At 32.9% G+C, this 24,847-nt stretch overlaps 1 protein-coding gene across 1 annotated transcript; it reads right to left on the bottom strand.

The window, feature by feature from the left end:
* Nucleotides 1-3,181: 3,181 nt before the first annotated feature.
* On the bottom strand, nt 3,182-20,072 carry LOC147390815 (polyadenylate-binding protein-interacting protein 12-like). The gene is made up of 10 exons (XM_086457419.1): nt 19,272-20,072; nt 19,049-19,159; nt 18,879-18,923; nt 18,576-18,648; nt 18,344-18,456; nt 18,122-18,181; nt 18,001-18,048; nt 17,818-17,886; nt 3,786-3,847; nt 3,182-3,606 (listed from the first exon to the last, which is right to left on the bottom strand). Exons 1-10 carry the CDS (start codon nt 19,836-19,838, stop codon nt 3,549-3,551), a joined length of 1,206 nt encoding a protein of 401 aa, XP_086313545.1. The 5' UTR covers nt 19,839-20,072; the 3' UTR covers nt 3,182-3,548.
* Nucleotides 20,073-24,847: the final 4,775 nt, after the last annotated feature.

The following is a 24,847-nucleotide window of genomic DNA, read 5'->3' as shown; positions in this document are numbered from 1 at the left end:
CTACAGAATTTTTCTCCTAACCGGGGGGTTTCTTTTCACATGGCACCTGAAGTGGCATACCTAAAGGCTTGTCTACTCTGCCCCCTCAACATGGATTTTTTTGTACCACGTGGAAGGCTGATGTGTAAATTTTAGATCATCCTTTAGAGAAACTTTGCAAATAGGCATATCTGTGAGGCATCTTTGTTAGGCATTGTGGAAAGTCCTTTTACTTATTCAAAAGATCTTCACTCCAACCGTACTAGCAAAAATCACTCTCCACAAATTCAACTACAGTAAGATATGTCACAATTGCCATCTTTTTTTATCGCTAACAGGTAGAGAGAGAGAAACTCACTCTTCTTTCACTTGTCGCACTTTCTCTCTCTAAAAAATTTCAAAGTAGAGAATCAAAGTCCAAATGCGTTAGAGCTCTTTTGGAGGATTCTGGTTCTGTATAACAGCAATTGGGAGAGGATACAAAACGAGAGCCTGAATGCATTAGAGATGCTCTCATATAATGGAGTATCTAATCACTATAAGAAAATAGTGAATTTGTGGTACATAATGATGTCTACAATATGTTATGTAAAATTAGTAACAATTAGTTTCTTAAATACCAATTAATTAGGTGAATTGGAGTTTTATTAAGGAACAACTAGTTGCCCACCACTAACTATTGGCTGCACACTAACCTTAAAAAATCATTTATTTTTTTTGTGTATTTGTATAACCTCTATTTTAACCTATTGCTTGAACTCAAATACCTTACCTTTTAGGTTTAAACTTTATTTTAACTTATAGTTTTTGTATTCTTTGCTCGTGCTCTACTTTGATCGTATTCTCTTTGGTTCTAACTTAATTAAGGTACTGATTTTCTAATCTTTGTTTAGAATTTAATCTGAACCTATGTATTTCAAAAGAGCGCAACTTTGTAAATATAATTCTGAAACGAAAAAATATTTCTTGCAAAAATTAACGAACTAGCAATAATTTCTTTTGACATAGTTGAGGAAGAACAAAAAAGATTTAAAAAAAAAAGAAGTGCAACATTTTTTTTTTTTAATTATTTTAGGAGTGTAATCATCCAAATGGAGTGCAAAGGTGAATTTTTAAGTGATGGAGTGCAATAGGAAATTGGTCTAGTCCCTTTTATTAATTAGGTTTCCTTTTCATCTTTTGGATTGATGTATCTTCTTTATAAAAATTCTATTAAATTTCATATATCCATTGTCTAATAATAATAAAATAATAAAACTTTCATCTGGATGGGATTGGTGGAATATAAAGACTTTATTTAGTTGAATTATATGACTACATGAAGTTTAAAAGGATTTGTCAACCAAAATATAGAAAAATAAAATCTAATTATAAATATTTTAATTGACCAAATTATTGATTGATATTTTTAATAATTATAAATAATAAGTAATAATAACTATATGTAGTATATTTTAGATATCATGCATCACAAATTGTGATTAAAAACACAGTATGAAGGTGGAGATGAGTGTGACAAACTGAGTTAATAGTCCATCACCAAGAGCGTAGCACTTTCCGAGGGGCCAGTGCATGTGACTGTTAGATTAATCTCACCTGAAGGGTAAGGATACTCACAATAAGAATAAATAAATAAATAAATAAATATTATTGAATTAGACGATTGTCGATGATGTAAAACAAAGAAGATAGAGAAAGCTGAATTGGGGGGATGACAATGACGACGACATGGCATCCCCCAGGCCCCAATGCCTCCTGTGAAATCGTCCTGGCTATGAGAGGCAACGTGGAAACATCCAAATGAGACGTTTTGGTAGAACGAGAGAGAAAGGAAAAAACCAATGTCTCCTTGTTCAATGCCCAATCAGAGGACAGGTTTCAACGAAGGGTTGGCTATAAGGAAGGGTGACATGGCATCTCGACATAGGTAGATTGAGACATCTCAGATTCCTACAAATACCGTTTTCATAATAAGGAAAAGGATTACAAATTTGAGAGTTCTATTCATTGTAACTAATCATTGTATTTTGATCTCAATACAATGATCATATAAAATCTGAGAGAAAAATGTATCAACAAAAATACAAATGGCAAATATAATTAAAAAGATCTTAATCAACCAAACTAATTAATTTTTATAATCGTAAAAATGTTAATAAGTATTAATTTCGTGTGATACTTACTAAATTCTTTTCACGATAATTTTCTAATGTGATTCACCGAAAATAAAAATAAAAACATTAAAGATGGGTGATCAAGTCTGATTGGTAACTTCAAGCAATTTGGATTTAAGGATTGTTCACTAGCTTGTAACCTATCCATGTTCCTGTACATTTTGCCATTTGGTGAAAATGGTCTGATCGCCAAGATGAGGAAGAAACCCTTTTCCCACGAAAAACAGAAACATACAATTGTAAATCACCTTTATTTTATTGTTTATTTTTTTTGGAAAAAAAAAATTTCCACAGATTCTTCTACCTAATCATACAGACCTTAAAAGTGTTTATTTCCCTTGTATCCCTATTCATTCAAATAAATGATATATTCTTGGGCAGAGCATATTAAAGATAAAATGTTTGAAATGGATGGATTTAAACAAATTCAAGAATAACATGAATAGGAGGAATAAAAAGAAAGTCATTTGAGATGGTTTGAGCCAATGACCACCAATGAGTTCCCTTTTTGATGCAAGTAAAAGGGGGATTGAAAATTATGGATTAGAAAGAAAAGATTTGAAAACTAGTCCATGTGGCTCTAAATAGAGTTGAATGGTTATGAGTATGTAATCTTGTTGGCCTAAAAAATCATCACCACCATCATCATGACGAAAGCCTTATCCCAAAGATTTGGGTTGGGATCAACTACACGAATCTTGCTCCTCCATTCAATTTTGTCACACAAAAATAAAAATAAAGATAAAAAAAACATTTATCATTACTAAAAGTTACTTCATGTCTACCTTCACCATCTCAATCCACGTCATTTTGGACTTTCCATTCACTCTTTTAGAACCTTCAACTTGTACGTCATTCTTCCTCGGAACGTGCCCAAAACACCTCAATCGATTTTCTACTTGTGAGCCTAAACATGACTCCAAAAAACATGCAAAAATCCTCTCTTGGACAGCAATAATGGCACTACAAAATTACACAATGAAGTGAACTGGATACATGATTTATAACACATGCAACAAATAGTGAAGGACAGCTCAAATGCAATGTTCTCTTATAGATAAGAGAGCAGTATTCATACAAGAAAGTAAAACGAGTTTTAAACAGTAAGAACCAACCATCCATACAGTGTTCGTTTTTGGGGCATCCCCCATAATTGTTCATTTTCAGTGATAATTTAACTCTTTCAAAGCCTCGAAGTTCCAACCAACTCTCTACATGCTAGAAAGAACAAATCATATCAAAGCCTTAGATGACAAAGGTCTCAGGCTGATATGCGATGATGGAACAAAAGTATAAATGAAATTGCGAGATCAGAACACTTAAAACATTAGTATACATGCATGTATAGATAGATACATATAGTAGTAAATCAGTCTGGGGACCTTCAATTATGACTCAATGCATGGGTGGGCGAGGAGCACGAGGTCGAACTGGCGTCTTTGACGGGCTTACCCTGGACACACATGACATATGGAACGATTGAGAAAACTTCAAAAATAACCAAGCAATAAGAATAAAGCCAGGCTTAAACCCATAGCTCAGTTGGGTTGCAAAAAATTAAAACTATTGGCTCGATTTAAAAACTCAGTTTTAAAAGCCACAAGGATGTAGAGAAAAATCATTAGAACTGACCTTATCGGCAAGGATCCCAGCACCACGCCACTACAGTTGAGTGCAGCAATTGCACTTTCAGCCTGTGAAAGAAAAAGTAAGCACAAAGAAAGCATAGCTGTTAAACGCAACAAAATCTGGAAATTGAACTATAACAATGAAATTGTAATCCTGGATTCAGTTAGTATTCAATATGCAATTGTAAAAGTAGAATTTGGGCAAGACGAATTGTCAAAAGGATTTAGCAACACTTGAGATATTTTGGGAGAATTTCAAAAGCCTTACTGTGACTTTGCAACAAATAATTTGTTTACAATTAAAATATAATTGTCTTTTTTCTTGATTTTTACAAGTTCCTACAGACTGCCATCAAGATGAAAATCAGAAATATGTGACCCAATTTCTAAATCCAGTCAGAATGTAGAGAACTCAGCCAACGTAACCAGAGAATCTGTACCAACCTTTGCTGAGACCTGACTTTGAAATTTAAATTGCAGAAACAAATTTGTGTGTAAATGGGTTAACAACCATACTTGAGACAAAATGACAGAATAAAGTCTGGTTTGATTCCAATTGACTGAAAAAGGCCTGAACAAAATTTAAATTTTGAAATCGTTGGCTATATAGGCTTAGTTCAGATGTGAAGGCGCCAACATAACTAAGTCGGTAAGGCGTGTGGAGTGTTGATCCCACGACCTGGGTTCAAAACCCAATGAACCTCCTTCAAGCTGACCAATTACCCTTGATTGCCTAGACAAACAAAAATAAAGGCTGGTACTTGAAGTTCAATGCAACACTACAACTCTCTCCCCAAAGATTACATGTGAAGTTGTCATCACCATTCATAACCCAACTACTTGGGGTAGGAAACATGAATCATACCCAACTATGATATCTTCCATTAAGCACATAACTTCATCTCCCTCTCTTACTACCTCAATACATGTGATTTCCAGCCATCCTCTCGGACTTTAGAGCCTTCAACCTACACGAAAGCGCTCCTTTTGAAAGTGTTGTCATTGATCTTTGTTGTACATACCAAAACCATCTCAATGGACTTGCTTTTATTTTGTACATATTGAGCTTATACCTATATTGTTCATATGGGCTTATTACTGACTTTTCCTTTCCTAATATTTCCACCTATCCATCTTAACATATTCATCATGGCATTTCTATGGGCGCGTTAAAAAGTATTTCCTGCCCATCAATCTCAATTGTTTCAACCCTTCTTAAGTCCACACTAAGCTGTATATAATATATAAGTACTGCAAATACTTAATATTGTCCTTATTTTAAAACCCCTGGTTTATAAAGTGTCCCTTCACAATTTCCATTTTCATTGTCATTCCACCCACTCTGATTTCATCTATCAAAACTACTATATCCACGAATAACACACACATAGGAACTTCTCCTTGAACGCGAATAGTGAAATCATCCATAACTGAGCAAAACAGAAAACTCAAGAGACCTTCTATAACTAGAAACTCACTTGCCTCATCACCAATTGTTCTCACACTAGTTACTATTCTCCCCTACACATTCTTAATATCCATTCAAAAATATTTTTTTGCCCAATACATACCAATTAGCTCTCTAGGTTAATATGCTTTTTCTATCTCACTAAGACCATTTAGAGATACCTCAACCTTTATTGAAACTACTCCATGATTCGTCTAAGAATGTATTACAAATCAATTACTATTTGTAAAGCAATACCTACAATTTAAATGACTCAATCATGTCGACATTCTAATTGCTCAACAACCAGCAAAAATGAAGCTATTGCATCCCTTATCCTATTGAGTGTCTCCAGAAATATGGAACAACAACGAGTTTATCTAAACGGAAGGATACTTTTTATCATTCTACCCAATCTAGTAAAGTCATGCACAACAATGTAAGTTAATTGATTCTTTAACACAAATATCATCGACAAAGGATCAAACATTATGTTAAATATTCGAAAATGTTAACCCAAAAACAATTTGGGTCCTGTTCGGCAGACAACTCTGGGGAGACAACATTTGTCCTATATGGGTTTAGAAGTTTCAGAATGGGTCGATTTTTTGTGAGGATGATCTTTATGGTGAGGAGATCGTCCTCACAAAAAATCAGCCCAATCTGAAACTTCTAACCCCATCAAAAGTGGTTTAGAATTGTGGGCGGTCGATTTTTTACCGTTAATTTGTAAATCTCTTTTGATGGGGTTAGAAGTTTAAGATTGGGCTGATTTTTTGTGAGGATGATCTCACCGACACTTTTAAGCCATATAGGACAAATTTTGTCTCCCCGACGTTGTATGCCAAACACTACCCAAAAATTTATGACAACAATAATAATAAAATAACCATCGTCAAAGGTTGATGCATATCAAGATTTAATGAGTTGGTCATGTCAAAAAACATAGAAACCCCACTTGGTACTCCTTCATTCCTTCCCAATCCAATACATTTTCTTATAAGATGGGAAAAAAACGAATGTAAAAAAGAAAAAACAGATCCAATAGATATTGAGAAGGTTATACATTACACTTGTTAACTTTATTTTAATTAAAATTTACATTTAACTTTGGTTTTGAAGTCTAAGAAAGATTTTATTAATAATAGTGAACAAGAAACATTAACAAAGAGAAAATCCAATATACAAAATTTGTCATTTCCACCTTCAATCACAAGTTACAATCACGTTAGTAGTTCAAAATGCATGCTCATACACATAGTATTAAGTTTTGACATAATTCTATGAAATATACCAAAATATTTTCATTTCCAAAAATATCTGACACAAAATTTGATCAACAACTCTTTTTACATACAATGTAATTAAGAAGATCGGGTAGAATGACAAATCAAAGGATCCCAACATGTGACAATTAGGACCCAAAAACTGTAACAATATAGTCCACTTTGTGGGCCGAAGCCCACTCACGGCTTTGGTTTTCCCCTCATAGGGAAAACACGTTGTTTCAGGGTTACGCAACAGACTAGGCCCCACCCACAATATTGTCCTCTTTGGGCGGCTCCACTTGTCTCATAGGCAGCCCTTTCCATTGTATCAAGCCAAGGCTGCCTCTCCCTGCTGGGTGGGGTGAGTTGTCACACCCTCATCGGTGTGCCACTGGCTGGACATGGAAAGGGTTGCAAAAAACCAAGGGGTCGAATTGGAACCATCCCATTTCGAGGCGGAGTGGCAGGGAGTGGGTGAAACTTAGTCCCACATTGATCAGGATCCGATCGAGATTCTAGGCTATATGTGAGACTTGGACCGTACTTGTAACAATGTGTTTTCCTTCGCCGTGAGTTGACCTCGGCCCGTAAAGAGGACAATATTGTTACAATATATGGGTCCCAATTGTCACACAACATATGTTAAACATTTGGGAATGTTTACCAACAAAACTTTATGCCAACAATTTTCTTCCTTTCCTCGTTTATCAATATGACCATTGACCACCACAAAAGTCAATATATACAAAATTAATGAGTTGGCCAAATCAACAACTTGGAAACCTGACTTGATAATACTTCCAATCCAATACATTTTCTTTTTTTTTTTTTATAAAAAAAAAAAAAAAAAGATTCAATAGATATTGAGAATGTTTTCAGATGGTGAGGCGTGAAGCAAGGGTTCTGCTCGCTAGCACCTCGAGATGTAAGCCTTGACGCATAAAGCATAAGGCTCACAAACATAATATTTTTAAATAAATAATATTACATTAAAATAATTCCAAGTCATATAGTCCATTACAATAAATAATAATATAAATATTTATATGTTAACAAAAAAGAAATAAGAAAGTTCCTACAATATATAATTATATTATATTATATTTATTACAAAAATGCAATTAAATATTATTTTTTCAATAATTCCTTTGTATAATACTAAATACTATAAAAATATTTATGACTCAATTCAATTTTTTTTTTTTTTTTTTCATGTATTACTATTTTATATTCGAAGTCATTTCTAAGTATTCTAACAATGTTGCATGCTAGCAACAACAAAGAAATGGAAGTAAAATCTTGCTTAGTTAACAAAAGAAGAAGTAAATAAAAAATAAAAGAATAAGAAGAGAGAAGAAAAAAAATTAACATGAGGTGCATGCCTCAGCCAAAAGGCGTAAGCCTTAGTTGCTTTTATGTTTCAACCTTATGACTCGGTGTGTTTCAATTGCTTTTATGTATTTTGTTCAATATATGAAGTTTATTTATTTATGTTTCAACATTAAGCATTAGTTGCTTTTATGTTTCAACCTTACATATAATATAAGTATTCCAAATATTAAGGAAAACCCTGAAATGTATGTCAAAACCTCCTTAAATATAAAATAGAGTCATGCTAGAGTAACATTGAAATTTACATTGTTTCACACATTGCTGACATAGAGGTGCCACAGAACCATTGATGCTTTTCACTCTATGGTTCCGTACACGCATCCACGTCAATGTTACTTCAACATTTTCCTATAAAGAAACACCAAGCAAAACAAAATGTTGAAATCATATATTCTTTTCAATAATCAATCCTTTTCAATTTCAATTATAACAACAATTATGTGTCTCTGTAAACCCCAGAATAGAAATTGTTACACAGATATACCTAATCAGGTATCTTATCTATAGGGAATTAAGGGAATTATCGTGCTTCAATTTTTCATTGAATATATTGAATATATTCTATCACAAATTATAATATAATCTCATAAATGAACTTAATTGAAGATATTCAAAGGTCTGCCCACCATTTCCCAAGCGATCCGAGTTTTATCCAAGCTACTAGCTTTAGCAAGTGTCATGTATAATGTCTTGTGAAATATCAAATTCATGTTCCAATTAGCAAATCAACCTTATTTCTAAAAGAATTCCACAAATCAACATCCATGCACAGATAAAGAACTCAACCTCTAAATCATCCCCACTGCTAATAACAATCAAATAAAAATCTATAAACCCACGCAAACCATGGCAACTAATAGGAAAATGAAGAACCGAATATACACAAAACGTAACACCGTGGGGAAGCTTAAAATCAGCACACAAAATGCACTTGTATTCCTTTTGCCAAGTTTTATAAAAAATGCTGCTTCTATAAGTGCATTTTGTATAGTAATTTTAAGCTTTCCCAATGTGTTACTTTTTGTGTATGCCAAGTCTTCATTTTCCTCTTTACTCCAAATGGTTTGTATGGGTTTATAATTTTTTATTTAATTGTTATTAGTGGTAGATATAATTCAAAGGTTGGGTTATATATCTATGTATAGAGGTTGATTTGTGGAGTTCTTTTAGATAGAAACTAGACTTGCTAATTTGAACACAGATTTGATATTTCAAAAGACATTACACATAACACTTTCTAAAGCTAGTAACTCAAATCAAACTCGGATTGTTTGGGAAATGGTAGGCAAACATTTGAATATCTTCAATTAGGTTCATTAATGAGATTATATTATAATATGTGACAGAATCTAATATGATTTCAACATTTTGTTTTGTTTGGTGTTTCTTTATATTTAAGGGAGGATTGGACATACACTTTCTTCCTCTACATTTGGAATACTTATATTATATATAACGTTGAAACATAAAAGCAAATAGAGCTTAAGATTGAAACATAAATTATATTATATACTTTGTTTAAGATACAAAGTTCATTTATATTTTGTATATAAAATCAGATTTGTTTTGATCCGAACCTGGTCCGATTGTGTTATTGTATAGGGTTTGAATCCTAGTCTTCAGATCCAATAAAAACCGAGCGAATAAGAGTCTGATTAGATGCTTATCAGTTTTGGGTATGATTCGATCCTTATGATTGGTCCCAAACAGATCCAATCTGATTCAAACCCAATCCATTGGCAACCCTACTTACAAGTGTATCCTCAATGTATTTTTATCATTTCGGGAACTTGATATATTTTCCTTTGTTACTGTAACGCCCTAAAATTTTATTACGCATCTCGAGAAATAATTTTATGAAATTTGATTATTATTAATCAAAAGTGTGATGGGATAGTTTTTTAGTCAATCATGTATTGGTAATTGGTTTAGAACTGTGGAGAAACATAGTTTTGCGTGAGCTTGATTTGATGTTTAAGTTAGTTGATCCAAAAGGATATTTTAAAAGAATATTTATAAATATAAAAATTTAATTCATAGTCAGTTCAGTTAAACCTATTGAGAGAAGTTGACTCTTAAAGTTGTTTGTCTCTTGACTTTTAATTTAGGTGTTGATCTCATTAGGTAGTGAAAGTGAATAAGAAACTGGACTAGTTGAATAAAGATTCAGGAAGTCAAGGTCTAAAGCTAAGAATTGAATCCAATAAGGTAGGGAACTTCCAATTTCTTAATTATAGTCGTAGATTCATTTTAAAAATATTTTTTGTTTTTTTTATTAAATGAATGATGAATTATTTCAAAAACTTAAAGTTCAATATATGTATTTTGCCAAGTTCATGCATGTTAGATTAGAGTTTTAATATGCCAATGTTGTATTTATGAAACTCGCGATTTTGGTTGATGACAACAACATGCAGCAAAATATTTTAATTGTGAAAGTGTTTTTGTAAAATTGATTTTGAATAAAAACCAATGATGTTTCTTATTATTAAACTAATTGGAATAATAAAGCATGGTTCTAAGCTAATCGAGCATAGTCTATGATTAATCAGAAACTGTTTTGATTAACCATTTAATTTGAAATAGAAATATTGTTTTGGGAAAAAAAAAGGATTTTTGAAAAATTTTATAAAAAAAAATGATAACAAGTTTTTCTATGATTTTAACTAACTAAGAAGAATTATTTTATGAAAAATTAGATATTTGATGTTCGTGTATTTCATTGTAATTTCAAAAAATAATTTTATTCACTTTGTAAAGGAAAACTAAAGTTTTGGATTGATGGGAAAAAATTATCCCCAAATGAGATTATAGTTCCTTTATATTAAAGTCACACTAAAAATGTGATAATTTGTGATGTTATTGAGAATGTGATTCTCAGTTGAGTGTATATGTGGATTGAGTACCTAGTGGTGAGATGCTTCGGCGTACGCCGTGTAAGTCACGAAAGAGAGATGTGAAATGAAAGAGAGATATGCAAGACTGTTTTGATCCGAGGATCGTGCAAGACATGAGAGAAAAAAGAGTGGGAATGCTTCGGCTCATCACCATGTAATGAAATGAAATGAAAAGAAAAAAGAAAGAGGGAGTATTATGTTGAGTGATAGGCCGAGTATTCAACTCACATACTTGGGTATTATTTTTTGTTTGATATTTTAGAAAAAGAGAAGTTTTATGTTTTCAAGAAAAAGTTCCATGCTTTGTAAAAAAAATGGAAGTTCCATTTTTTGGAAAAAAAAAAAAACTTAACTTCTATATTATATTAGTGATCTATTAAAGAGATTGTGAAAGCCTACAAAGAATGTATTGTGTCACTTCCAGAGCGACATGTTATTCTAAGATAACAGTTGTAATGTCTGATTTCTTATATAGTATGGGATGCATAAGAACTTAATATCACAATAAAAATCCGGGAATTTCCTTTCTATCTTTAATGGAGAACAAAGTGTTAAGATAGTTGTATAAATGAGAGTTTTACTAAGGATCACATGCACGCCAGATTGGCATAGACAAAGATTACTAGTCAATGATCATTGCAGTCTAGAGTTGGCCCATTTCTGAAGGCCTTGGTTAATGGCCAACCTAAGCTAGAAAATCAGTCACCCAAGTATGGCAGAGGTTAGCCATAGAATCAAGAACTAACGGTGAGGTTCCAAACCGAATGAAGTATTGGATCAATTGTATCTTGACTAAGATATTCACATCAATCGTGACCCTCAACTCTCTATTATAATACTCTATCATTGTATGTTATATTATAGGTCGATGTTGTATGTTTGTTATTTTCAGGCTCATAGTAATGTTTTATTTCACAGTTAATGAAATCATTTAGAAGGATTTATGTTTTAATAAAACTTCATTGTTTAAAATGAATTTGTGTGATTAATCTGTGTATTAGGACTATGGTTTAAAAATATAGATTTCCTACTGGGTAACTCCCATCTTACTCACCCTACCCAATTATCTCAGTTTTAGGAAATTCCAGTGATCGATTATCAACTTTAAGATGTTGCAGTTTCGAGATCAAAAGGTTTGTGTGTTTTGAGCATCGGTAGATATAGTAGATCAATTTATGTTGAGAGAGTAGGTTAGTATATTCTTAGCAGTATGTGTCAATATTTCCTTCTATTATATACATAAATAAAGGAATTTGTGAGATAGGATTCTTGTTTTGTTTATCTATTGCATAACTATATGCTTCCGCTGCAATATATAGTATCATTGTTTGAAATTATTGAGTCATTTTTTTATTTTTTTTGATAAGTTGAAATTATTGAGTTATATGCGTTTATCATTGTATGAAAAATATCTCTCATCGAGATTCTAACACTTAACCATGGGGATGCGTGTTAGGATTTTGTAGTGTGACAATTAACCTTCATCTCAAGCTTGAATATTTGATTTTTCCTTTTTTCAATATATTCTTTTCTATTATTTGGATAAGCAAGGGTGATAATTCTCGTCCCTAGTTAAGATCATCAGAGATAAGCCTGTAATCTAGAAGGAATACTAGTTATCCATGTTGATATGGATGAAAGATTAATTTTCAATGCCTCATCCTTCGAGTAATTTATGTGGCTCTATCTGAAATTCAATCATATCAAGAGCCATATTGTGCAACAAAATACCATGCCAACAATGTCTTGCTCATACATTGGGTTGAACCCCACTGGCAGTACACAATTTCAAACTTTCTACATCTGCAAATAAAATATATTTTACTGTATTATACTTTATTTAAATTATTGTGGATGCACTCTAGTCCAATGGCCAGTAATCATAAGTTGTCAAAGATCTGTCTTTTCCTTTGGTGAGTAAGCTAGATGTGAACCAATGACCTCAAAGTTGCATTGCAATATGCCAAGCCCTGCCAGAATATGTATCTCATTTCCTCGTTGTTTTTTTTTTTTTTTCGCTTTACGTAGTATCCCCACCCTTCAGATAAGACTAATCCCACAGTCACACGCACACCCCCTCAGAAAGTCCCACGTGCAACTGGCTGAGTCGATGGTCAATCTGACCCCAAGGAATTCATTACTTCGTGGGGTTTCAAACACTTGACCTACCCTTCCTGAGGAGCTTATCAAGGCTTTGCTTGCCACTAAGCCAAAAAAAAAAATAGCATCGTCATCGTCATCGTCATCATCATGAAAGTCTTATTTCAAAGATAGGGGAGCAGCTAAAAGAATCATGTTCCTCCGTTCACTACCATCTAGAGCCACATCTGTTACTGAGAGTATTTTAACCATTAGAGATGGATGGTTATAGCGTAGGTGCTCTTCTGAAGTGCTAGGTGACAGATGAATACCAATCAAATTAAAAGGGATTTTATTTTCTATGAACTAAATTTTACTAAGCAACCCAAGAGGTCTACAAGAACGAGAAACGAAAACCCAAAAATGTCATACCAGCCCAACAAGAGAACTCCAATGTTTTTTTTTTTTGATAAATAAGAGAACTCCAATGTTAAATTACAACATGATCCCATCTAAAAAGAAAAACCTTACAGTCCTTGTTTCTTTCTCAGTTGGTCATCTCAACCACTATTCAATAAAATTGTTTGCTTATTTAAAAAAAAAACTTTACAATCCTCAATGACTTCACACCAATAAAACAGAAAACCCATAATGCTCCTAATGACGTTATGAAACGAATTCTCCTTCCCAAAGAAAACTATACTATTCATTTCTTTTTGTATTCACAAAAAATGAAAAAAATAAAAAAATTAAATAAAGGGAGGGGGGGCACAAACATCATAAAACCCCCTCCCTATCCCTTAAAGTTGATGAACATCAATGATAGGGTTGATAAATTTATATACAAACAGAAATTAACAAGAGCAAAAAAATAATGAAAATATGGACTCTAGATATATTGTAATTATAATATGTATAAATATGAGTTTTATAAACAAGTTAAAGTATTCAACATTTTGAGAAGAAGGATGATCAACAATAGCAGAAAAATTGGAGAGGAAAAAGAATAATAATAATGAGTAAAACAAGTAGAAGAGGGCCAATGACATGTGTTATTGTTGGTTTGATACAATTAGGGTCAAGGTTTAAAATGTCATATCGGAGTAATGTTTCTGTCAAGGAAAAAAATCGATACTGTATTGGTCGATACATTCAATGCCTAGGGGATCAATGTTTCTTATCGATATTGGCCATACTGATAAGTATCGACTGATACCTTTCAATATTTTGAACCATAAAAAGGGCCATTGATGGGCGGGTTCAGGCCAAGCTTGGTTGAGAGGTTTAACTAGGTCATAGAAAGGTAGGCTCTGCCTCGACAAACCATATACCTCTATCGGGCCTAAGTCAACTGAGCGATAATTCGGCCCTAATGGGCTCGGGGCCTATAAAAATGACAATATAAAATTCAACATTTTTAATGATAAGAAATTATAGTTTTCAAAAGAAATATCTTTTTTTAAATGTAAAGATGTGAATCTAATCTAAAACCAGTGTCTCATTTAAACAAAATGATTTATTTTTTCAATTTTTAGTGAGGCATGCGACTTGCACCTTGATTGAGGCGTAGACAAGGCATGTGCCTTGGTGCGCCTTCCTTATACACTACCTCGCCTCTCACATATTAAGGCGGTTTAAGAGCGCCCCACCTTGAGGCGTGCCTGAGGCTCACTAAGGTGCTTGCCTTGACTACAAAGCTAAAAAGTACAACAACAACAAAACAAAAAAAAACTAACATTTCTTTAGCATGCAGATTATTCTCAACACTCAAACCAAAAAATTGCCAACAATCAAGAACAAATCCTTCATGGTTCAATTTTTGTTGTAGTTGTCAAAAGAAGACAAATTCTTGGAGCAATTCATTTGAGAGGAGAATATAGCTAAAATGCTAGGCATTAAAAAGTCACTTAGAGAAGAGGATGTTAAAGGAAAGTTACACTAAAGTGACAGCATATAGACAAGCTGGCCTCTTTATTGAGGATTCCAATAGTGAGTTCCTTTGAAGGAAAATTTTATGAGACGATAGTAAGAAATAACTATAAAACCATCATAAAGTTATCATCCTTAAAATCTCTATAAGATTTAGCTTGACGAAAACTCTTTGGGCCATTTAGCAGATACGGGGGAAATCTATTCCTGAAATTCAACTAGAAGAATGCCATAATAAAGAAACTAATAAAACTTCAATCACTATCAAAACCATGATTTTCACAGAAAATCCGAGAAACCTTCTGACAAATGCTAACCAAAAAAAAGCTAGAAGTTCTCAAAAGAACTTAATAATCCTTTAGATGAGACACTTTTACACATTTCCTTACATTTATTTCATAGCATCTAATGTAAGAGAATACAACCTCAAAAAAGAGGTTTCCATGTGCTACATTCTAGAATCTCGAAGGAAATGAACTTGTGTGGGATTTGGGATTCAGGAGGGTTTTCAATGAGTTTCAGGAGTTGATTGACCGTACCACTAAGCTTGATGAGGGACAATGGGACCGCACGAGAGACAACACGAGGGAGTGGACTCTCACTAAAAGGAAGATCTACTCAGTCAAATCCTTCGCCTAAGAAATGGTAAATTTATCTAGCTCTTACATCTCTTTCCTAATTGATTTCATTTGGAGTGCCAAGACCCCTTCCAAGGTCTGGTTCTTTACTTGGTTAGCTGCGCTCAATAGACTTCCCACGCTTGACTATTTAATTCATAGGTTATTTGTGACTCCAAACTTTTTTCTTTGCAATGAGCCGAGGGAATTGGTGGGCCACATCTTATTACATTGTTGTTTTACCTCAACCATTTGAGCCCAATTTTTCAATCTTTTTAGAGTGAGTTGGGTCCACCCTATTTTGATAGCTTCTCTCTTTCTATGTTGGGATCTTAACTTGTTTCCGGGGAGAACGAAAACTTTATGCAAGCTCTTAGCTTTCGCAATTACTTGGGGGTTATATGGTTGGAGAGGAATAAGAGAGTTTTCAAAGACGAAACGATGTCGTGTCATGAGTTTGTGATTACCATTCTTGGGTGGTTGTTTTTTTGGACTAACATAGCTCTTGATTTTAAAGGGGTGTTTTTCGAAGACTTTGTATTTAGATGGGATTTGTTGTTTGGTTCTTCGTTTTGGTTGATCACCTCGACCGACCCTTTGTATCTTGTTCTTTGGCTCAATAAAGTTTATACTTTATCAAAAAAAACCTTAAAAAACCGACTTAAAAGGCAAGTAATAAATCTCTATTTTCAACCATCTCAAGTAACCTAAATAGGTTGTTATAGGTCCAAATCATATCAATAGCCCTACAGCCAAATTCCAAAATGGTTTCAAAGCCCAAAACTTAATGATTATGAGAACTAGAGATACCTACAGCAGATCTTAGCAGCTTTTCAAGCAAAAATCCTTGAGCCAAAGGTCATACCTCTAAGAAAATGTCGGGGTGGACTTGATGAAAATATAGGATCCAAAACCACTTTTCCGAACATCTATACTCATTGCTTCAGAAAAACCTGAATCTTCAGTCCTCAATATATTTATAAGGCCAGCCTCCTAGTTAAGATTGCTTGTTCTCTTACACAATTATGCCTTCGCAGTCTATTAGGTTGATTTTTTAACATTTTTTGGTCACTAAAAAGTTGTTTCCATAAGAAAAGCAATCGTCATAGAGCTCATCAACATAGAAATCCAAGAAATACCACAAAAACAGATCAATATTTTGACATGCAAGCAAATTAGTGATCATTAAACGTAGACAGAAAATGAAATAAGGTCACTTGACACCCAAAAGACTTTAGCAACTACCAAGCTAGAGTATTCACAAAAATGAATCAATAAAAGTCAATATAGATACCAGTATGTTGTTGACTAATTCATCCACTTTTTAGCTTCTGTCACTTTACCCAATACACTCTAAAATGTGATTTTTTATAATTCATTCTTTAACAAGTCAAAAACCTCTTCATCGACTAAAGGGTGACCTTCTCGAAGAAAAAGGAAAAATCCTTCGGAAGCTAAGCGGTTTGATGGGACAATTGGAAAGAAGGAAATAGCCAATAAGTTGCATTAACTTATGTTTCCCTAGAAGGGTTGAAAAGGGAGAAGCAGGTCTGAAGACCAACAAGGGTCTATATATCACAATTCAGTCAAGATAAAGCCATCTCTTCCTTAAGTATCTTCAAATATTTCCTCACTATCTCCGTACCCATCCTCTTTGATCTTCTTGTCCTTTTAGAGGCTCCGACATGCATGTTCCTTCTCACTGATGTTTGCATTGATCTTTGTTGTACATGACCAAATCTCAATCAACTCTCCTTTATCTTATGAACTACTATGGCTACTATTTATTAGTTTCTCTCAAAAAAAAACAAAAAAAACAACAAATTTTTGGGCGGGGGCGGCTGAGCAAAATGAATCCTAACAAATACAAGATGCAAGTGAGGATGAATATTTCTCTCTCGTGTATCATAAGAGTCTCTTCAACACTTGGGAATGCAATTCATCGCCATCATCAAAGTCTTGTCCCAAAAAATTGGGATCCAATTCCACTTTCATAAGTTGACTTCCTTTCGAAAAAATTAATGTTCTAACAAATAGAGACTTAGATGATGTTGGAATAACATAAATTAATAAAATTATCAATTTAACAAATCATTGGAATTCCCAACGTGACACTAACTTGATCGTAGAAATAGGAGTGATGAAAGTCATAATATATATACATGCTTACTGTAAACAATCATGTAGCTCCATATAGCAAGGAAGAGACCCACCTCAAAGAGAATGGGCAATAACATGCAAACCAAAAGTTATTTTTCAATTTCCTAACTCCATAGTAACCAGAAAAAGTAATTTATTCATTCGATTAACAATGCCTCATCTCAACTACTTTGAATCAACAACATGAATATCATATAATGAAAATATAGGATTCAGTATGCAGAAATACAGAGCTAGAGGAAATTACCATTACAAACTCAACAAAAGCGATACGGGTAGAATGATGATAGTCTCCGAGCAGTCTTAAGCGATAAACCTACACCAAAAAGATAAGCGCCTCATCAAATCTTCACTTTCTGAAATTAAAGTAAACAGTTAAACAAGCAGGACTTCTATAATTCTATGTTTTGTTTCAGTATCAGTAACATACCTCTCCACAGAGCGATTCAAAGAAGAGCTTGACATCTGCTTGAGAAACCTACACCAAATGAACAGAAAGACATTCACAATCTCCACCAAAGACAAGAATACTAGAAAAATCCCACAACTACCTTCTTGTCAATATTTGTACAATAGATGGTTTTCGCACACATCTCCCGTTCATCTTCAGACTGAAGACCACAAGAACAGAGTTAATCATAAGTTTGCAAGAAATAATGTTGATTAACAAAACTAATAATGCACTAATTTCTAGTGCCAACTACATGGAAACTTATGAAGAAATACAATCAAAGAGACAGAAATAAACCACTATAATCACAAGACCTACTCACCCTCGGTAAAAAAGTAGGGTTAACAGGTGCTATTGCAGTTTTCGAGGGAAGCACCCTTACTGGGTAGTATCCAAGCATTGTCCCTGCTAGACTTAAGGCAGCCCTTGCACCTTCTGAATTGGCACAAACCGAAAAACAGAAATAACTTTTACCTTACAAACAATTAACAACCCTAAGTTCATTTAAAACAAAAACCAAGACAAAAAGAGACTATTATGGTTGTGAAAATTACCCTCATCAGTAAACTCAATGAATGCAAAACGAAGAACGGAATTAGGATCGCCACATATACGGCAATCAACCACCTTCATCCACAAAAGTAATAATTGTTCAGAAATATATAACAACTCATTTATAAAACCAAATGCATCTAAGATGATCAAAAACCGAAAATTGTTCAGAAATATAAGAACTCATTAGCAAAACCAAATGCATCTAAGATGATCAAAAGGCAAAAATTGTTCAGAAATATAAGAAGCCATTAGCAAAACCAAATGCACTTAAGATGATCAAAAAGAAACATTGGGTTTATTACCTGTCCACAATTGATGAAAAGGGCAGCAAGTTGTTCTTCAGTAACCTAAAAATAACAACAACAAAAAAAAAGAAACATTAAGTCATGTTTTTCAGTATTATTGGACAAGCAAACAAAACCAAAACACAGAGAAAAATAGAAACTGAGGAAAAAAGTTGTAAATTTTTTACCAAATGATCAATGTCAGAGACATATACAGTTCTCCTAATTATCTCTTCCCTTTGTGCCATACTTGTTCGGCTGTTCATTCTCCTCTTCCCTTGACTATAGTTATTCTTCTTCTAAAAAAAACGAAACCCATAATAAAACTTAAGAATCAAAAAATGTAAAACCCATCAATGGAAATTAAACATAAATGGAAAAAAAATATTAGAAAAATCTGAACGATCGTACCCTTCTACCAGTATTTCCATCAGAAATGCCATTAGCGAAGCTGTTCTGAATCATGAAGTTGTTAGTATAAAATCCACCACTCGATCCATGGTTAGCAAGTGAGGGCGGAACGAATTCTTCGGCCATAGGATTCAACTTCGAGAGAAGTTCTTCCAAATCCCTCATATCTCGTTTGAAACCCTCACTAACATCTCCATTTCTCTGAAAATCGCCACCGTTCGTAAGCTGATGTTGCGGATGTCCGAATCCAGACTTCACAGAAGTAGTAATCTCTCCAGTTTGTATCTTATGAACACCGTTGTTCTTCGATCCTTGATCGAGGTTGAGCTGAAGCTGAGAATGAGTATTGTGGTTCATCGATTGTTGATGTTGTTGATGAAATTGATGAATCTTCATCTGAAATGTCTGATCATGATGAGGATCGATCATCCGAACCCCTAAATGATTCGACTGTGTTTGATCGAGATCGTTTGGAGGATTTGAATCTGGTTCTGCTGTGTGGAAATTTCTAGTTGAAGAACTAACATTAATCCCTAAATCAACACCTGAGTTCTCAACAACCGCCATGAATCGAAATTCAAAAGAAACCACAACAGTTCTCAACGATTCCTCTCTAAAAAAAACTATCTGTAATCGTAAAATTTTCTGTTAAATCGATCAATCGATCATGATCTTCGAATCATCTATATTCGATCGACCTGCAAAATTAGAGAGAGAGAGAGAGAAAGAAAGAAAGAAACGTTCTTTCTTTTATGTATCTGATTTTAGAGAGAGAAAGAGGACGACACACTCTCTTCTTCGTTTCTTCTTGTCCTCCATTTATCACTTATGTAACTTGTTGGACCATCTTCCAAATTACGACTCGCAACCGTTGCCGTCAGCCTTAGAGCGTATGTCATTCTAATTTTTAGACCATTGACTATATTTGTGTTGTAAATATCGAGAATTATAAGATGGTCTTTTAACATAAAGACACTGTACGTAGCTGACAGTATTATCTTCTCAATCCCAAAAATACCCCCCAAAGACACGCCAACGTATGTCATATCATGTCATGTCATCATCCATACCATTATAATGGATCATGTATCATGTCAAACATACATACGTGGCGAATAATGAGTAGGTCCAAAGTACAAACACGGCATGCAAATGTGTGATGATGCACAATATGACACGTGGAACAACTACTAGGCCCCACAGCCCATGAATTTTCGTTCATTTCACGATGAGATTAGATAGATATAAGTGGGGCCAATATAGGGTGACGTGTCATTTTGGGAAATGAGATGGGCTCATTGACAATCAATGACCCGGAAACATGACATCATTGCCCCCACAAAAAAAATGAACAAAAGATAAGATGAACATGGAGATGAGGAGTTTCTCTCTCTCTACCTCTCTGTTCTCCGCATGGAAGGAAAATAGCATAATCTTCTGCCACGTGTACTAAAGTTGCTGTCCTGATCTGTGCAGGACGGACAGTGGATTTTTCATTGAGATGCGTATCATACGATGTAAACGGTAGGTAGGTAGTTAATTAAGTACTTAATTTATAATTTATTTGGTTCTCCTAATACATTTGAACCCACTTCTTTACCAACCATACTATTATATTAACGTGTGCCCTCGGTGCAATAAATACACTTTGGAAATCAGAATTTGAGGGTATTTTGGTATAAAAAAAAAATTAAGAATTTTTTTAATACAAAATCCAATTTTCAAACTGTATTTATTGTACTTTAACGTGTGCCCTTAGGACACTAATTAAGAAGACCCTATGTATGGAAGGTATTTTATTTACTTTACTAATGTTTTATAATGTTTTATTTTTTTAAATTTGAAGGTTAACTACTGAACATGATTGGTTTATATATATGGAATGTATTTTCCTACTTTACTAATGTTTTATAATGTTGTATTTTTCTAAATTTGAAGATTAACTACTAAACATGATTAGTTATTTGTTTTATCCTTTAATCATTTTTCAAAACTATTGATGCCTAAATGGGCCCTACGCAACAACCCCATGTGATCCATCAACTACAAGATCAGAACCATATAAGATTTCTATGGGTGGAATGATTTTTCCTTTTATGGTGAGGAGAGTTATATGAGAATTTCTATTGATACACCATTTTTTTCTAAAATATTGATCATCAAAATCAAATAAGATGTCAAAGATGTAGATGGCAACAATCCAAACCATATTCCCATTTCTTCTATAAGCACACACTCTTAGTATTTTTTTTTTTCCTTTTTCTTTACTTTTCTAGAATAGGCTAGGATGATGAACTTAATTTTATATCACTTAAAAGTAAATAAAATCCCATCTTTTTACATTTGAATTCTCAGTTCTTTTAGTCGAAAATTGAACATTTTTGTTTTGGATATTCCTTCAACTTCTTTTTTCAAATAATATAAGAATTTTTTTTTTTTATCAACTTTAGTCTTTTAAGCCAACTTGGATTTGATTATTTTGGGATGAAAATATTTTTAATGTTCTTTCACATGAAAAACTTTCAAAAATATTTTATTTATATAAAATACAAATCATTTATTGTGACCCTTTTCCAGTTATTCATCGATGTTTCTCAAGCTCGAGGAAAAGAGGAGGGTAAAACGAAGAGAGGAGATAGTGGATCATGTTTTTCTCTTAATTTAAATTTAACCCTAAAATAAAGAGAAATTGGGTGATTTAGTACATTTGTATCAATAATTGATATCTTTTATTTTATTTATTTTTTTTTTTTTTATTATCAACTTTAGTCTTTTAAGCCAACTTGGATTTGATTATTTTGGGATGAAAATATTTTTAATGTTCTTTCACATGAAAAACTTTCAAAAATATTTTATTTATATAAAATACAAATCCTTTATTGTGACCCTTTTCCAGTAATTCATTGATGTTTCTCAAGCTCGAGGAAAAGAGGAGGGTAAAACGAAGAGAGGAGATAGTGGATCATGTTTTTCTCTTAATTTAAATTTAACCCTAAAATAAAGAGAAATTGGGTGATTTAGTACATTTGTATTAATAATTGATATCTTTTATTTTATTTATTTATTTTTTTTTTTTTATTAATTAGGGTTTTTATCTTTACTATTATAACAAGAGAAGTCGGAGTAGAAGTCGTTTGACACTAGAATTTTTATCTCGCAAGTTCCCTCACTTTTGCATTATATAATCAAGTTATTCTGATAAACACCAAGAAAATTGCACTCCCACGAGTCTATGAGCTTGAAATTATATTATTAATTTTTGAAATTACAAAAAAATCTTTTTTTTTTAAACTATGTATTATTCAAAAATCTTTTAATTATTATATTAAATTCAAATAAACCCTCTTGATACATGTGTTTTTGCACATGACACCTTGTAGTGCTATAAAATAAAGCTAGAAGTTCTCTCTAATTACAATAGATAAAATAGGACAATTAAGAAATTTTTACGAGCTTACTTGTTACACCTTTGAATTACAATATGGATAATTATAAAAGCACCCCACGAATTAATAAAGGCAACCCACATCATAATCGATTTTTTTTGTCTTATATGGATTAAAAGTTTCAGAATGAGCGAATTTTCATTGAGGATGATCTCTATGATAAGAAAATTATTCTCACCAAAAATCAGCCCATTCCAAAATTTCTAACCCCATCAAAATTAGTTTACAAAAAAAAAAAAAAATAGACGATTTACGATTCTTAAACTTATTTCGATAGGATTTGAAGTTTTGAAATGGACTGATTTTTTTTATGAGGATAATATCCTCGTCATAGAGATCATCCTTACCAAAAATCAATTCATTCTGAAACTTTTAACTCATATAAGACAAAATAATTTGACTATGATGTGGGTTACCCTTATTAATTAGAGGTGTGCTCTTATAATTAACCTTACAAAATACATAGAAGCATTATTTGCCGTCAGCTCAGGTAGACTAAAAGATGTGGACCTTAGGACCACAGCCCCCCATGCGACTGCGAGTATAATTTCCTTTGCACGTTTTTGGTTGGTTTAACTGAGATAAAGGTTTGAAAATAATAAAAAAACAATGATCCAGTGCTACACGTTTAGAGCAATAATTAACCAACCACTTTCATTTAACGGCTGTGATGATGAAACTGACGCCCCTTGACCCTACAAAAGGAAATGGTGGACCCTAGCAACCACTAAGAACAACTGTGGTTGGACAGTAATGAAAAGGACAACAGTTGACCAATCTATTTGCCGACGAACAATGATAATTCCATAATTAATAGAACATTTAATATGGTCCATTTCATTAATTATATACTTTTATTAATTAAATACAATCTATTTGATACAATATGGTAATTTATTAAGTAAATGAGCCATTTGCACTCACCTAATGCTTGTATTATCCATTTTACTACTTTCACCCACAATCCCCTCTCGATTCTATTCGGCATCCTCCTTCTTCTTCTTCGATTCATTTATACATTTTTCTCGTTTTTATTTGATTATGTTTTGAATTACCGTAAGTTTCAATTAAGGTTTCATGGCACAAGAAGCAATATTCTTAGAGCTTGCAAAATAGATTATCATTGATCATGGAAATCCCAACTCTTAATCTAGTGGTTGTTAAAAAATATCGATAGAAAAAAAAATTAAAATGAAACTCCATTCAGTGGGGCAGGGGTGGACCCAGTATTTTTGGTCAACAGAGGTTGAATGCTAATAATGATTAATCCTAATTTTCTTCAATACCAACATGGACTCGCCAATACAAATGATAAGTAACAAAAGAAGATAAAGTTGTTTTCAAGAGCATTTCATAGAAAAAAAAAAGAAATTAAAGACCCCCAAAACATAAAAGATATACAACAAAAAATTAGTATAGACGTTTCTATGCAACATTTGACTTTTATCATTTACGAAAAAAATATTATAAAAAAAAAAGTCATTCATCAACTCTAATAAAGAAGTTTTTACAGTTGTCGTCGACAAATTTTTATATTTTGGAAGCATTGTATAATTGTCTCATTGTCGATACTATTAAAAATATATTTCTCGATGTATGTAATCAGACAATCATTCATCCATTCATCTCCCATTCGATTGCACAATCGATTATTTCATAAATATATCATTAGATATTAACTAGTATGTGTAATGATATAGGTCTTATTAATTTATACTACAAATAATATTGGGGCACCGTACCATAAAAAACACAAGAAAATTGTCCACTTACAAAATAAAACCTCCTTGTATATTATATATCCTAAAATATTTTAGTTTATATGTATGTGTAATTAATAGATGATCTATTGTATTTATAACATAATGAAATAAATATATCAGATATCATGTTAATTAATATTAAAAGTTGAAAATAAATAACATAATTTACTTGTGGAGTGGAGACAATGTAATAAGAAAACACCACCACGGCGACATGTTGTATTTAAGATATTCTTTCAATCTCGCTAGAGTTAATTTCTAAAACAAAATAAAAAATAAAACTATATTAATCTAAATATAAGCTTTGATAATCTAAGCAGCTATACATCTATGCATACATCTAATAGCATTGCAGTGGAACCATAAT

Source organism: Akebia trifoliata, chromosome 11 (assembly GCF_017979445.1).
Source record: "Akebia trifoliata isolate Shusen 1 chromosome 11, ASM1797944v1, whole genome shotgun sequence".
Taxonomy (NCBI): domain Eukaryota; kingdom Viridiplantae; phylum Streptophyta; class Magnoliopsida; order Ranunculales; family Lardizabalaceae; genus Akebia; species Akebia trifoliata.
This window is presented reverse-complemented; position numbering and strand designations above follow the sequence as displayed.

Bases quoted from the DNA above. Each gene is read 5' to 3' on its own strand.
- LOC147390815 (XM_086457419.1), bottom strand. From the start codon at position 19,838: ATGGCGGTTGTTGAGAACTCAGGTGTTGATTTAGGGATTAATGTTAGT. The intron at 19,160-19,271 runs GTACGATCGTTC...CGTTTTTTTTAG, and splicing joins ATGGAAATACTGGTAGAAGG to AAGAAGAATAACTATAGTCA. The intron at 18,649-18,878 runs GTAATAAACCCA...TTGTGGATGAAG, and splicing joins TTTTCATCAATTGTGGACAG to GTGGTTGATTGCCGTATATG.